The 16,516-nt window shown below is 46.6% G+C and overlaps 1 protein-coding gene across 1 annotated transcript; it reads right to left on the reverse strand.

Annotated features, from left to right (window-relative positions):
• Positions 1-9,470: 9,470 nt before the first annotated feature.
• Positions 9,471-12,977, reverse strand: LOC104548161 (AP-2 complex subunit beta-like; the record flags this gene model as incomplete). The annotated part of the gene is made up of 4 exons (XM_010194098.1): positions 12,919-12,977; positions 11,835-11,940; positions 11,508-11,643; positions 9,471-9,716 (listed from the first exon to the last, which is right to left on the reverse strand). Coding segments are annotated over exons 1-4 (525 nt in total), but the record flags the coding sequence as incomplete, so codon positions are not given.
• Positions 12,978-16,516: the final 3,539 nt, after the last annotated feature.

Here is a 16,516-nt window from a genome sequence, read left to right on the forward strand (position 1 = left end):
TCCAACCGAGCCATTCTGTGATTCTGTGTCATCAGTGAAGTCGCCTCTGGACAGAATGGGGACCTGGCACCAGGATCTCTCAAGAGACTTTGGGTGAAAGGAAGCACAGAGAGGAGGCGCAGGGTCCAGCTCCAACACCAGTTTCCAGTTCTTAGTGCCACACTCAAATTCAGCAGTTATCCTAACAAATGCCACGGGAAGATTTTTAAAATAGAAGAGTTGCAGAATATCTAGAGAAAAATAGAAAATTCGTAGACAAGAAAAAAGTCTTTTGTTTAACTAACTAGAAAAGGGATTTAAGGCCAAGTTTGACACACAAAATATACCCTAAGAAAAGCCATTTTCAGCATATTTTACAATATAGATCACGTCCAGCTCCATTCACAATTCATACCTGCCGAAATGAAGATTTATAGCATTGTTTTCCATGGGATTAAGGCACGGGAACATCTTATCTAAAATCGCCTAATTCTTTGGATGACTGAAGAACCTTTCGATGCAGTACCCGGAAAACAGGAGCAGCGCAACCAGAACGTTCTCTGCATCGCTCCCATCACTGCCTGTCACCAAAGCGACACGTTCCAAAGTCATCGCACAAGCACAGCAACGTTGATTGCTTTGCATTTCACACCTAGAGGTCAGAGATAGGATTCTGATCCAAGATTTCATGAATTTCATTAGTTGAGTGAGCCTTCTGTCACCAGAATCATTAGCGATCAGAACTGCTGTCTTCATGTACTGCTTTAATGAGTAACTTATTAAGACACGCTGCTTATTCTTTCCATTATTTAATTTGCTTAATTCCTGAATGGGTAATGAGACAGAGCATAAAACCGAAGTAAAAGACAGGTTTTAATTTCATTATATTTTGGAAGTTTGCAACTGAAGAAAAAAAAAAAATCACAAAGGCAACCTAAAAGTTCAAAACCTTTAGGAAAAAAGCAGTTATAAAATGAAACGAGGACTTTGGAAAATAAAAACTGAATTAATAATAATAAAAAAAAGCAACAGAACCAAAGTGAGTCGAGAGAGGTTCTCCTCCCCCTCTACTCTGCCCTGGTGAGACCGCATCTGGAATATTGCGTCCAGTTCTGGGCCCCTCAGTTCAAGAAGGACAGGAACTGCTGGAGAGAGTCCAGTGTAGGGCTACAAAGATGATGGAGGGAGTGGAGCGTCTCCCTTCTGAGGAGCGGCTGAGGGAGCTGGGGCTCTTTAGTTTGCAGAAGAGGAGACTGAGGGGAGACCTCATTCATGGTTATAAATATTTAAAGGGTGAGTGTCACGAGGATGGAGCCAGGCTCTTCTCGGTGACAAACAATGATAGGACAAGGGGTAACGGACACAAACTGGAACACAGGAGGTTCCACTGAAATTGGAGAAGAAACTTCTTCTCAGTGAGGGTGACAGAGCCCTGGCCCAGGCTGCCCAGAGAGGTTGTGGAGTCTCCTTCTCTGCAGACATTCAAAACCCGCCTGGACGCCTTCCTGTGTAACCTCATCTGGGTGTTCCTGCTCCGGCAGGGGGATTGGACTGGATGAGCTTTGGAGGTCCCTTCCAATCCCTAACGCTCTGTGATTCTGTGAAAGCATCGAAGACCAGGCCTCCCCTTCTACCTCAGCAGAACAGTGCTGCTGTCAGCCGGGTGCCAAGACGATAAAGGAACCAAAAAGGGATGAGGAACAGCTTCAGAATTTAAGCAATGTTTATTAGGAAAAAAAAGTACGTGCTGGTGACTCGCACTGAACATATTGATATGTTACAGCACGCCAGCAAAAATAATTAGCATCTTCAAGGCTGAAGCGTTGGCCACCGTCTGGGATACCAACAGGCACCGCTCAGGTGTAGAAAGAAGTCCACTAAGAACCAGTCAGCACCAATTCAAGGATGACACCACCTCACCTGGCAAATACTTTGGCGGTCACCGGAAATATTTGGAAAGATGTTTTGGCCAATAAAATCTGCAACATTCAGAGCTGAACCTTAAGTCTTCAACTTGGTTGATCCTTATTCCTTAACAGAGCAGCACAAGGCAGTTAAATCCAACTGCACTGAACAGCAAGTACCAGGCATAAAGTGATAAAACAAGCTACATAACAAGGTTTTGGTTTTACCTTGAACATAAATAGCAATGATTATGTACCCTTCTAATATGCTGTGCTGTAGTAGAAGTAAAGCTACATTTTACAAGTGGTACAGGACAACTTCCTCCATGGAACGGGACAAATTTCACAGCCGATTCCATACCTTGGCTGAGGAAAAAAAAAAGCCACAAGCTTCTCTAGCAAATAAAATATCCCGTGCTTTTCAAAACATACACATTCATTTTGATGAGAAATCAAACAGGAGTTGGATAACTTGATTTCACAGAATGGAAGAAGGAGACCGAAAGGACAAGAAACCAACACCTCGTGTAGTCTTTAGTTCTCAAAAATAACGAGAAAACCCAAAAGCCAAGGTTCAGCCACTAGCACAAGATATGTGAGGCCAAACAACTAACGAAGAGGAAAAGCTTTAAAAGCCTCAACTTATCAGTTAGCTCCATGGCAAAATGCTTCACCTAACTCACAATTACAAACACAGTCTTTAAGCTACAGCTACCAACCTATGAGGATCAGCCTAAAAAACACCTAGAAAGTACAAATGCAGAGCAGATTGAAGACTTAATAACAACCACCACCACCACCAGCAGTCCCTGGCTTGCTGATGTTAATCAGTTCACCCTGGGTGCACTCCAACTTTATTCAAATGCAGCCACAGCAACATCCCCATTAGGGCACAGTTGAGCCGAATGACAACGAACCTGCTTTTTGGCTGGAATCTCCCAACAAATTTAGACTCTCGAAGAAGCTTCACTGGGATGGGGAAAACGAAATCTCACAGGTTCTTATTAAAAAAGATAAACCTCGCACTTAAAACCACGTTACGGATTTAACAAGAACCCAACGTTTTTAAAGCCACCCACAGCCAAACCCCCTCTGCAGCCCCAGAGACCAGATCCGACCCAGCAGAGCTGCAGAGGTAGGAGCACTGATGTACCCAGTTCTGCCTTCAGCTCACAGCAAATGGTATAAGACACATTAACAAGGAGGAAAGGGGGTGGTGAAAACCTGACTGTCTGCCTATCAACCCACACGGAAAAGCTTTGCAGAGGGTGGGGGGGACAGGAGGGAAGCTCAGCAGTTCTGGAATGCCAAACAGAGCAATCAGATTATTTTGCTAGCATCTCGGGCTAATTGGAAATTAAACCAAGTGTGTAATGGAGTTAATGAAATACAACGTTCTGCTGCTTAAAACAGGAACCTCTGGGTCACTGTCCCATTAAAATGAGGAGAAAATGAAGAAAAGGGGGAAAAATGAAAATATGCTGAGGAAAGGCAGCCTTGCCCACATAGCTGGAGGCTCCTGCCCTCAGGAGAGCCTGGCACCACGCGATGTTTTTGGGAACAGAGAGGTGCTGATGTTTTTGCAGTGCACGCTGAGCTTGCCTGGTCCTTCCATGTCACTAAGCACAGACTCCCAGATGGGACGTTAGGGACATCTGCATGGGTGCACGTTTCAGAGGGTCACAGATGATACAAGCTCTCTGTCCAGAGCACCTGACCCCTACCTTCTGTTCATGTTAATTAATTTCATCTACAATCCTTCCTTTACTTTCCTTCCCTGGAAATGCTCTATGAACTATGAGAATGGCCCAAGCAGGCAAATTAGAGAGCCTGTATGAACCTCTCACGCCACCAACGCACGTAACGTGTACGGCTTTAAATTAAAACTGCAGGAGACCAACACATTTGCAGTCTGGGTGTAGTCTTGGAAAGCAACGCTCACCTGCTCAGCCTGAATTGTGACGGATATCCAGGGCTCTGGGTAGGTCATTCATCTTCCTCCAACTCCCTCGCAGGAGGCTGTACTTTAGCATCTACGTGTCTGGAACAGCACTGCTGGATACGTGACCAGCTCCTGACCACGACCTGAAAGCTGTCTGGGTGGGGAAGACCTCCTGCGTGTTTTTTGCAAGTGGGATTAGTTTTTCTGGAGGTGGCAATGAAAGGGAAGTTAAAGCCTTGTGCTTCCCACGGCGTGCTTGCCCTAACTGGGTTTTTGCGTTTCCCTGCACATCTTACGCACTGCAAAAACGGTGCCACTTTGTGGCAGACCAAAACCACCCCAGCTCCCATGTCCCTGCAAAATCAGAACGTGTCAGTTGTAAGGCAGGAAACCACACTTCCCCAAGGGTGAACCTCGTGTGGTAGGTGGGCAAGATGCTGTTCAGTGATGGCTCCCATGAAAAGGGTTTCTCCTTGGTACAGCTAAGCCCACCACTACCGATGACCAAGCTCTACAAAAAAGCCACCAAGGGATGGAGCCCTCTATGCTCCTCCCAGAAAGCACCACGGGCTGAGCCCAGCCTGGATCAGGCACCACACACCAGGAAGGTTTATTTTGTGGGTGTTTCTTTTGCAGTTTTCCTTGTAGAGCTTCTCACTGGCACCATCCAGTGGCAAACGGGGCTGTATCTGATTCAAGCAGCTATCTGGGAGAAAGGCACCAGCTAAGCACCAACAAAAACCATATGCAGCCCTAAAATGGGGGGGTGCAGTTACAAAGCATTATGACCACAGCATTTTTTGACAAATGGTGCTTGTCAACAGCTAGAGGTGTCTGCTTTGATTTTAAATGTAACATCTAGACACACGTCAACAAAACTCAACAGCACTCTGACTGATATTAGAGATCCTGGAACGATCTATTTGGCAAGATTAAGGCTTTAGAAATTAGAGACACACTGGTAGCAGTAATTGGAAAGAGGCAGGTCTCTGATGGATGAATTTGGCAATTAAGCTTTAAAAATGAGGGGTCTGGAAGGACAGACTCTGTGCAGCAAAGGTCTCCTTCACTATAACATCCAACAACGGGAAAAAATTCCACGTACTGATGCCTACAATGCCATCAAGCATCTCTCAGAAGGAAGCACTATCTCCACCTGCAGCAGAAACAGATAAAAAAACCCCAAAGCACACACAGGAGCATCACAAAAGGAAGCTCTTCCTTCCAGCCAGGAAGCCCAAACACGCACTCTGAGGTTCTGGCTGGCAGAGTAGGAACCCACACAGCTTGCAGGCGCAGCAGGAGAGATGAGAGCGCTGTGATTTCTATCAACAGGTTTTCAGTCATCTGTGGAGCTCAATACCACCAGAGGGAATTCTGATTAGATCAAGATGGACTGCACCACCTCTAGTGGGCACATCTCAAGAGGCTCTCTCCTTAAGTGCAGGTTCGTATGTATTTACTGATCAGCTTCTCGGGCGATCTCAGTTTACTCCGTATCAATTCACAATAGTGTTTCTCCCAACGAGCTGTGATGTGTAGGTGGTGTAAAACATGGTATGATTTAGGACAGCACATATGTGCTATGCCTGCACAGCCCACGAAAACGCAGGAGCGGAACAGCCAGACCCATGACAGCCCCGATCCAGCGCATCACAGTGACAAAGCAGAACACGAGGAAGAAGAAATGCTACAAGAAGGAACTAAAACACCCAACAGCACCTAGAAAAGAACTGGTAGAAGGTGACATCAACCTCACTTAAGTCATGTGGATAACGGGTAGACTGACAAGAAAACTATCCCATGGGTTAAAAGTTCCACTAGAAGGTCAAGGACAGAAAATATCCGGAGAGAAAGGTTGCTCCATTCAAATATTAAAAGACCAGCAAGGCTTAAGATAGATTTTCTCTTATGCTTTTCTGCTAATATTTACATTCCAGAAGGAATCCAAGTGCAGTGATAAGAGGCAGCAGGCAACTGGTTACAAAATAAGTAATGTGCAGCTATCACCAGCCTTGGTTCTGCTTTAAGCTGCTGCCATCTCGCGGTCCTGCTCTGCACCTCCAGGGCTCCACCGATGAGCAGTCACTTAGGTCTGAGTCACCGGCGTCAGAACAAGAGTGTCAGGAAAAAGAAAAATACAGATTGTTCTTTCTGGAAGGAAATGCACAGCAAAAAAAGGAGAAGGATTTGCCCTAAGACAGCTCTGGAAAGAAATTAGGGTTCCTTTATGGAGGAAAACTCTTTGGCAGGATCCCAAGTGACAAAAGGCAGCCACAAGCACCTCAGGCCTGTCTGTAAAATGAGATCAAAGACTCCATCCACAATCAAACTTCTGCAGCACAACCACCCAGTAACCGAGCCATGCCCCTGGATGTGTCATTGGCCCATTGCCTGCACGGGGTGAGACAGCACAGATAACTCAACTGAAATGCATTAAGCCACCAACCCATCTGGTCACTTGCCATATGTGCCCCTGTCAATACATACATGCAATTAGAGGTTCCAATTAATTCATCCAGGGCAAACTGCAAAGCTACCGTAGAGGTTTGTCAGCAAAAGTTAGTGAACAACCAGACTGAGGTGTCTGTCTTTCAACCACAACTACAGCAAGGTCACCTGGAAGGACGCAAACCTGTCCACAAGATCACTGAATTACTGGATTTGAGCAAAGGGCAGATCCTGACAACAAAAAGCCAAGATAAAGGGGGATAGCAACTTGGCTGTGCAATGCCCAGCACATCCCCAAACTCTCTCTGTATGAGTCTATGATCATAAACTATTAGTCCAAAAACATGAAAAATAACCCCAATGCAGAACATTTCTGACAAGGTCACCTCCAAATTAGTCAGGCATCTTTCCGAGGAGGGTGATTGGAGCCGATTGAAACACGCACTCTGATCTCTGCACAATTACAGGGCAATTAGCGAGATACAGATGGAGTTGTTAACTCTACCCAGCTAGGATGACTAGTGCTTGCTCATGTGCTAGAGGCAGCCAATTACAAAACCATAATAAAACCTCTCTCTAAGACTATTTTTCAATGGGAGTTTTTTAGCTCCTGCTCAAAATCCTCACTTCTCAGAAGAGGGAACGAGTGTGGATTTCCTGCCTATTAAATTCTGCTTCATTAAGTCTCTGATGCTGCCTATTTCCACAGGTCATCAAAAGAGTCGAAACATTTATAATATAAATATGAATGAGTTTAGAGAACAGGTTGCAATGATTGAGATGCAACCTTTACAGAGAAACAGGCCACAAGAACAGATCCATCTGTAATCTTTCTTGAGACAGCTGGTACAGATACATACATTTTACTTAAAAAGGGCTTCCAGGCAGGGCTACATTGCACCTGACCATGGAGAAATACCTCAATAAATGTCAACTTGCAGACAAATATAACTTATCTGGCAGACACAGCTCCTGGTCATCAGGAACCCTCACTGGAGTTTGACATGGAGAAAGCAGCAATGCACTGGATGCTTTGCCTAGGAAGATGAACCTTAATTAGGGGTGCATAGCTCCTGTACTTTAGAGGGAAAGACGGTGCCACAAAGGCTTGAATTTCAAAGGGGACCAAACCAATAAACTTTACTAGAAGGAATGTCTCTATTAAATTAAATATTGTATTAAGTCAGCAGCTACAAGAGGCCCGTACCTGATAAAAATCTCTCCCCATGCACCCTTAAAAAGCAGGACTATAAAGCCCTGTCTGCAGTAGAACCTGGGAAGCCAGCACACTGAACACTGCCCACGTGATCCTCTCAAAGCCTGCAGATCTCAACACACCACAGGCCTCCCCTCCATCACTATCACTTCTCCAAATTGCATCTTCCTGCTGTGAAAGCTCAGCAGAGGAAGAGCAGGTGAATTCGACACGAGGCAGGTACCACGATCCTGCACAGCTTCAGTGGCCGTGGAGCTGCAATCAACTGCAGCAGCTGCAAAGGTTTTCCTGTCCCAGGCCATCCTCATCACAACCAAGGAGCTCATTAGTTGTACTGATGTTTTATTAGGAATCCCTATGCTACTTCTGGTGGCTTATTTAGCAGATGGAGCATATGCTGTCCTTTGGTTTTTCTTCTCTTCTCTCCATTCATTTAAGTCAGCATTAAATTAACGTGCTTTTGAAAGAGTTATCAGTGCTCTCATGACAGCCCATGGTTCATTTACCAAAACAGTTAATTCCATAGAGATCAGTCAGAAAAAGGGCAAGCAAAACCGTATTAATTTCTCCTGAAGTACCACACCTTTTCAACCTGAGCTCCTCAACTCATATCCATGTGGCTGTAATCAGCAGAAGAAAATTAAAGAGTTGGACCAAGGCTAGGAGAAGAGTGGGTTATAGCCTTTTCCACAGCACACTCCATTGCTGCCTGGGAGCTAGTGAATGCCAGGGGCCAGTATTTAAGTGGAACTAAAGCAGCCACATCAAGTACTTTCAGAGGCTGCAAGGCACAGCCTCAGCATTAAATTAAAAAAGCAGGTGTTCCCCTATATGCCTCAAAATTGCCTAGACAGAGAGAGCGTTTTCAAGCAGTCATCAACATTCATGCAGAAACCCGGTATAAAACAAAAATCAGGGAGGCATACAGAAAGCACAGCTTGTAAAAGAGATATGGATATGAGAGGTAATAAGCACCTATGTCTCCTCATAGGCACCACTGCTCGTAGACTTGTGCCTGTGAAGGTCAGACACCTCTGGTTTTGCTGCCTAGAAAGCAGAAAGAAAAGCAATCAGCAGCCTTCACTCTCCTACTAAAGGGGCTGCCACCTTACCGCTTGCACTTGACTTCTCCACAGCTGCCCAACGACAGCTGTAACAGGACAGAAATTTCCTGTAGGTGGTTTGATTCCTGCACCTCAGAAAGAGCTGTTAGACCTGTCTGAATAATGTGAAATCAGGCCTTCAAGCAGAGTCAAATGAGAGCTGTGCTGTAAAAGAGCTAAAAAAGTAGCAGCCACATCCTTAAACTCCAAGTTAAGCCAAGCAGCAGAAGTCTTCTTCCCTGCCAGGAGTTACAACAGTATCAGTACCAGAATCACTGGATTCCAGTAGATCACAGGAAAAAGTACTAAACGAAGGGATTATGCAGTGGGGCACTTCAATCCATTGTCCACCAGCTTTTAGTTACACAAGAACAGTGGAAGACGCCTGGCGGGGAAATGCCGTGATGAAATACTGATTTAGTAGGTAATTTACCCCTGTGAATCCGTTTGTCTTCATCTCCACCTCTGCTCTCGTGACTCATTTAACTTTATTAAAAACATAAGCATTGATTTTCTCCACTCATTACAGGCCAGTGGATTTATCTCCATTAGTGAATGAATTCATCCAACCTCTTCCTCCAAGAGGAGCCAAAGCCTGCAGGAAAGCAACAGCTCCAAGCTGTCCCCAAGGTACAGCATCAACTATTTCCTGCTCTTCTGACTCATCCATCCAGGAAGTTAAACTTTCCCTGCCGCACTGAAGGCAAAACCCCAAACAGATCTAAGAACAGATGGCATCTCCTATTTTCTGAGGTGAGTGTTCTCTAACCAATGCATTCACCACAGTGCAACAGCTGCAACTAAAAAGCCTTCATGTTTCTGATTATCTGCCCATTACAAGCTCAAGCAACGCGCTGGAAGGACATCGACATTACCATGGGATTGGAGTCTGCAATCAGGTCGCGCAGAGAATCCAGAAAGCCTTGGTCCTCCACCATCTGGGCATTGATGTCGTGCAGCTTCGCCACACAGACGGCCGCGGTCTTTCGTACGTAAGGGTCTTCATCCTTCAGACACTTGCGAAGAGGCTCGCACAAATACTCTGTGATCTTGTCCACCCTGATGCATCCCATGGTACGGACGGCCAGAGCACGGATGAGAGGGTTTGGGTCTTCACAGTCCTGCAAGGGGACAGAATATGCGGTAAACAAATCTGCACCACTGGCCACTGCCATCTTCTCTGCAGCCACAATCAGGCTGTTCTTACTTCAAACAAGAAGCATTCTGATTACACGCTAAAAAAAGGCAATTATTTCAGATCAGGGCTGAAAGGTGGAACTTGCTGGTTCACAGGAACATGCTACACTGTCTCAAGATGTTTTCAGGCTATGATAGCCTGTAAAAGTGTGAGCTCAGCGTCCCTTGGCTCCCTCCAGGCAAAGCTTCCTTCAACATGATCTAGCAGCCAAATCAAAAGTACAGCTAAGCTACTGAGGCAGCTCTCACCACCCAAAACCCACAGGCAACTTCCAGAGAGGATAAAACACCGGTTTCCAGCCCTACAGGTTTGAAGGAGCAAGAGAATACCACGAGAAAAGTCAACAACCAAACACAATGCAAGAGTCATCAAGGCCTATTTCTCACAGTTCTAGACACAAGCATCGGGGGATTGGACTGGATGATCTTTTGAGGTCCCTTCCAATCCCTAATGTTCTGTGATTCTGTGATCCCTTAAGTTTGCAACACACGAAGCACCAAGCAAAGGTTAGTCCAGAAGTGGGAAAAACAAAGAAGGGAATATAACGCTTCATACTTCAAGCCCACATAATTCTCCATAGATCAAATCCATCTGCATCCCTGCGCAACGCTCCTCCAAAATCAGCCCCTAAAAGGATGGCTGCAGAATGACCTGCAAACCCGTGAGGTACATTTACCTTTCACTCTTTGAGTTTCCTACAGCTGAGAACACACCTGAGTGCATCACTTTTAAAGGACACAAGAGAAGTGACAGCTCTTCCTAGGGCATTCACCACCTTGAACTCTGATCTGCCTGTGAAATGCTGAGCTAGTGCAGGCTGGTGTCAACGCTTTCTCTTTACTAACACTTGTCCCTCAGCTTGCCAAAAGGGACATCAGACATTTCCATGCATGGAAAAGCATGAAGCTGGAAAATATCATATCTGCTTGCTAGGCCATTCTAACAGAATGGCACTTTAAAGACATGATAGACAACAATATTCTTTCCAGAGAGGGAGGTGGAGACACCTCTGGCCAGAAGAGCAGACTTGCTCTCAGCCTAGGTCCTCCAAGCTCTCTCAGTCTCAGAAAACTAGAGGCTGACTAGAAACTTCCACACTGGAAACTTAAAACATGACCAGATCCCTCCATGTCTCAGATTTTATAGTACTCTAGGAGGAATCTCAAACTTTCTCTAAGCACCAAATAACATATCCTAGACAGAGAGGCAACTTGACAACAGAACTAAAGGCAATACAGCAATCAGCCTGTTGTTTCTCCAGTGAACTGCCTTCTAGCTTCACCAGAGATAAAGGTTTTCCACACAGAGCACAGCTGAAACATTCCAACAAATCATAGATATCCGTATGACAGAGAAACTACACAGGCTGGGAGATTAAAAATATAAATTGTTACCCAATACAAGAAGTTGGTCTTTAATGATGATTAATAAAACAACAGAAGCAGCTTTTCCTGCAGCGGGCTCTCTAACCATTTAGAGCAGTGCACGAGTCATCTCCTCTGCAGTAAGCAGCAGCAGCAAGCGAGAGAGAGGACCCAGACCTGTTGGATTCAGCATGCCAACTCTTTATTTGCTGCTCTACCAGCACGCCCAGCCCAGAGGCTCAAGTACAAAAGCAGAGATAAACAGCAGCCCAGAAGAGCTAAAGACAAAGGAGACGTGGTGACAGGCACTGCACTGAACCATCCTCTGGTGAGCCGCAGGAGCACGTTACCTTCACAAAGCTGTTGACAGCCATAATGGCCATATCCGGCTGACTTTTGGCGTAGTTCATCAGGTACAGGTACACCAGCTTCTTCAGCTCCAGGTTGTCGGTCTGCATGCAGTTCACAACGTCAGGGAAGAGTGAGCTGCATAGGCAACAGTAAGAAAAGCAGTGAGAAACCTGTGACTTGGGTACAGCACAGGCAAGGACACAGCCAGCCTTGCTACCCAGCCGAGATGACAAACTCAGAGCTGCTCCATGGAGATGGGTGCCACTTCACCTGCCTGAGTCCCAGGAGAACCAGAGCTGCTACAGGTGAAAGAAAAGTGGTTTTACCTGACATCCTTCCCCACGGTCATGGCTGCAATAACCTTCTTTACAGCTTCTTTCCTCTTCTCTTTCTTTTCATTATTGAGTTCAGCCTTCAGCTCAAAAATCTCTCCTGGCAGAAGACAAAACAGATTGAGCCTCTTGGGAGAGGAAAAAAAGCTCAGGCTTTAGGGGCAGCTCAGACGTGACTTTTTACTTTCCCAGCCTGCTGTTCCCATAAAGCCGGTACAGCAACACGTGGAAGCTGCCAGCCCTCATGGAGAACACGGTTTACTGAGGAGCAACGCTGCGCCCCTCGGAGAACGACACGGGCTGTAACTTGCTAAGGAAGAAGCAGTTTGCAAGTAGCACGCTGCATGTTGCAGCTCTCCCACTTCTAGAACATTGAACCACATCACTGGAGCGTCTGTTTCTCAGAGGCAGCTATTATATAAGCAGGCCGAAAAGATATTTGGGGACACCAGATTGGTGCCTGCAAGGGAAAAAATAAAATAAAATAAAAAACAACAAACCCCTAACTTAGCTCGGAATTTTGCCCTGACTTTTTAACTTCTGCTCATCATCGCCCGCTTCCTGCAAACGCAACGAGAAAACAAAGGTAGCCCAAATGCTGTGATACACAGTGGCAGAAACAGGAAAGCACAAATTTAGTCCAGTGGAACAAATCCCTTCTGAGTTAGAAAGAGCTGCTAGTCACAAAAGCAGCAGGTAACACAGGTCAATAAACCCATAAATGTTTCTCAATCAGCTGAATCCTGTGATGCCCAGTGGAACAGCCATCCTCAGTCCTCAACCTGTTAGCCCATGACTAAAGCTTTGTCTCCGACCAGATCTGCACTCAAGTCCCTGTATTTTGTTCTCCGATCCTTGGAAAAAGCAGCGATTTGGGTCATTTTGTGCATCACAGAACCGCATAATACACCAGTTCTGTCTTTTGTCACCATGCGACCTACTTTGGAAGTTTCTCCCTGGATGATTAAGATGAGAAACAGGGACAGAGCTTACAGAAAAGCACAAGTTCTTCTGTATGCAGTTAAAAAAGCTGTGTAAAAATAGCCACCCACCACCTCCAATCCAGCGTAACACCAACCTTTTTTATTGGTCGTGAAGTATTTGGAGTCCGTCATGGTTCCAGTTCCTTAAACCACCTGAAGATAATAATAATAATAATAATAATAAAAGAACAAGCAGTCAAGCAGCATTCGGAGCTGACATCACCCAGTCTGAGAGGCAGGAACTCCGGGAAAGGGTGGTTGATGAGTGCACCACATAAGGGAAGAAGCAAATGCTTTATATCCACAGGCACAAGTTTCACCATCCCCACTGCACCTGCTGCTGCTATCACTTGGCAAACCCAGGGATCTGAAGGGCCCAGATGAACAATGTCAGTGAAAACACAACAGCCTGAGGCGGGCAGGCTGGGAAAGCAGCGGTGCTCAGCCCAGCTTTCTCAACTCCCAGTCTTGGAAGGGAAAAGGCGGGTTTTAACTCCTTATAATCAGCACATCTTGACATGTTCTACAGCTGTCTTTCCCCTGGGTACATAATTTCACGTTCCAAAAACACCACTGCACGTTCAATATCTCGACTGGAAGCAGAAGTCAATGTTTCAGACAAAGGAATCTGTCAACTCCCCCTAACGATACTTCCCTGTGCTGCAACGTCATGGAGGGAACAATTAACCCTGTGTGCAACACCCACCCCGAGGCCCTTCATTTCTGCCCCTTCTTTTGTTCCTGGGAGATGCAAAGCACTGTTTTTGACAAGAAAAGCCATTACTTTTCAGTTCTCTCAAGCCTGAAATCGAAATTTTTCTCTGCCCAGATCTGACATCCCACCCCTGACACACACACACCACCTCATTATTTCACTGCATTCTTATGGACGGGACCGAAAAACACTGCTGGGCCAGCAAGTGCTTAGCAGAGCCCGGAGAACGGTCTCACCAGCACCATTCCTGCCCTGCAGAACCGGATTGTTAATACCTCAGGATACAGAGATTGCCCGGACGTATGTGGATTGCCATCATTTTAGTCTCACAATTGCCAGCTCTGTGACAAACATGACTCAAACGCTTTCCAAGTACTGGCTGAAAAACAAGCAGGGGAGTGGGCAGCTTGGCTGGTTTTGAAGAAACCGTCTGCAGCAGCGCTAAGAACCAATGACCCTAAAACCATCCCAAAAAAGTCTTTTCCTACCTCCCTCCTTCTTCTTCTTCTACTTTTTTTGCCCAATTCTCTTGAACATACCTCCATGACCTTAAATGCTACCAGCAAAGCAAGTCATCTGTTCCCTAAGTGCCGCCTCTGAACCTCGCTGGCTCAGCAACAGAAGGACCAGCAGAGCCTTGAACTCCACCGCCCAGCAGTGCAACCACCCTGCTCTTTCTTAACACCTTCCTTCCCCATCCCTTAACCGACCCCAACACCACTACCATTCCTTTTCCCCCTACCCACCTTGCTCAATTTAATACCTCAACAGTTAAACTCCCAGCAGCAGGAGCTGAGGGGCAACACCACAACTTCTACCCCCTTCGATGAACTCTACAGCAATGCAGAGCAGTTATAATCTTGTCCAACAAGTAACCACATTAGAAACAACCTGTTGCTTAGCCCATTTCCCCAGAGCTCCTGCTCGGTTACCTCAGCCCAGCTAGGCAGTATGACAGCCTTTGGTGTTATTTCTCTCCCTTTCTGCCAAGCTGGAGGGCAAACTACACTTGGGGACAGCTCTGGAAGTGTGTTTCCCCTGCAGGAGAGGTTTGCCCTCCTCCCAAATCAGAGGCTGGGTCGGTAAAGCCACATGAGCCAAAACACTGTAATCTTTCCAGAAGACAAAAACAAAGCACAGCATCCCAGAAGAAGTTGTTGTGGGTCTTGTTCCAGAATTAAAAACACAGCCCATGTTCAGCTGCAGTGTTATTGCTCAAGCAGTCCTTCGGATTCCTGCCCAGCTTAAAAGGTGACTTAAATGTTTTCCCTCTACGAGAGCACTTGGTGCAGTGCCATGCAAAAGGCATCGAACACGGCCTTGCTGCTCTTTGTTCTCATCAGATGTGGCTTTGTCAACGTGGGTCACCCCTCCCAGCTGAGATAGTCCAAGGTTGCTTTAATGGTGGCCAGAGCTGCAGATCATAGTAAAAAAACTCAGGAGAAAACCCACACCGTAGACACCATCCCAGCTGCATAAAGCTACGCAGACAGAGAAGCCTTGCTGAATTCTTTAAACCCCAAAGCAGGACATTTCACTCTAACTTCAGACCACACACTTGGAAACATGAAGAATCCCAGAAACGCTCGCACTCGGGTGAGGCGAAGCACAGCACGCGTCTTTACAGCCCGTTCTGACGGACGTAAGCGAGGTCTGACCTAGGTCAGAAAGCAAACCACCGTTTTCCACGTGCAACACAGGAGGAAGCTCTTTTTCTCATGAGCGCACAGATCTTTGCTGGGTGTGTGTCAGAGCTTGTTGTGCACGTTGTTCAGAGCCAGCTTGCCAGCAGCACCGAGCATTATCTCAGCAAACTCAGCATGGTTTACAGCAAGGCCCAGATAAAGGCCCCAAACAAAAAAGCCCAGATGTACAAACAACAATGTTTTTAATGACTTGAGAAAATGCCAGCTTCCTGTACACAAATATAAAACCGAAGAGAGCAGAGATAAACTACAACAACGCCACAAACATAATTGGCCTTTTAGGGAAAATCTACAACAGACTGCCCCTTCCTCACTACTGTTCTGCACCCAGAGCCTGCTAAGGTGCAAAGAGGTAAGAGGTGTTTGAGCTGAGAACAAAAAAGCTCCTGGTTGAACCCCAGCAAACACAAAGAGATTAAATAGAGGAGCCTCTCCAGAAGCTCTGGCAATGCTGAGTGCTGTAAGCATTGGCTTGACATTTAAATGTAGACTGAACCAAAAACATGATGAAATGAAAAGACTAAAGAGCCACCACAACCAGAAGGATAAGCGTCCTTGGCCCAAAACCACACAGAAAACAGGATCCTGTGTCTGGGCGCTGCCTGCTTTGTGCCACACATGGCAATGGCAGCCTGACCAGCTCCCCACCACTGCTTTCACGCTGGTGCAAGCAGGAAGGTGGCAGGTTTAAGGCCTCAGTATTGACCCAAGCTCCCTGGCATTGAAACAATCCAGTGCTGAACCCCTAAATCTCTAAAGTGATCCCCAGCTTAACCTAACTTACACTCCAGAGGGTGCCACCACCCCTTACCTGCACCCATTTCACCTGCAAAGCCCCTCGAGTCACCACACAACAGCTCAAGTGTATCTCAGGGCCACTGGAGCTTCAGAAAACTGCACAGAGCAATGGAGCCCAAGGGACAAAGGGAAAGCAGCGCCTCAGCTTTAGAAACCTGCACCTCTGGGGCAGGGGCAGATAATTCAGCTCCATCGTGGGGAGCAAATGCCCCTTTGGTGCTCCCCACCCCATTCTCACACACCCTGTGCTTCCTATCACCCCTCAGACGAGGGGGTCCCAGCTTTGCTGCCAGCCTCCCACGCCTGCAGCAGGATTCACAGCCCCTCCACCACCCACAGCACCCCCCAGGACGCTCCAGTTGCAGGAGCATCCCCCACGAACCCCAGCTCCTACCCAGTGTCCTCCTCAGCACCCCAGCCCGCATCTCTGCCCAGTCCCACCAGTATCCCAGTAGCTCGCTTTGCTTATTCCCA

The sequence above is a fragment of the Mesitornis unicolor genome, unplaced genomic scaffold (assembly GCF_000695765.1).
Source record: "Mesitornis unicolor isolate BGI_N332 unplaced genomic scaffold, ASM69576v1 Scaffold39821, whole genome shotgun sequence".
NCBI lineage: Eukaryota > Metazoa > Chordata > Aves > Mesitornithiformes > Mesitornithidae > Mesitornis > Mesitornis unicolor.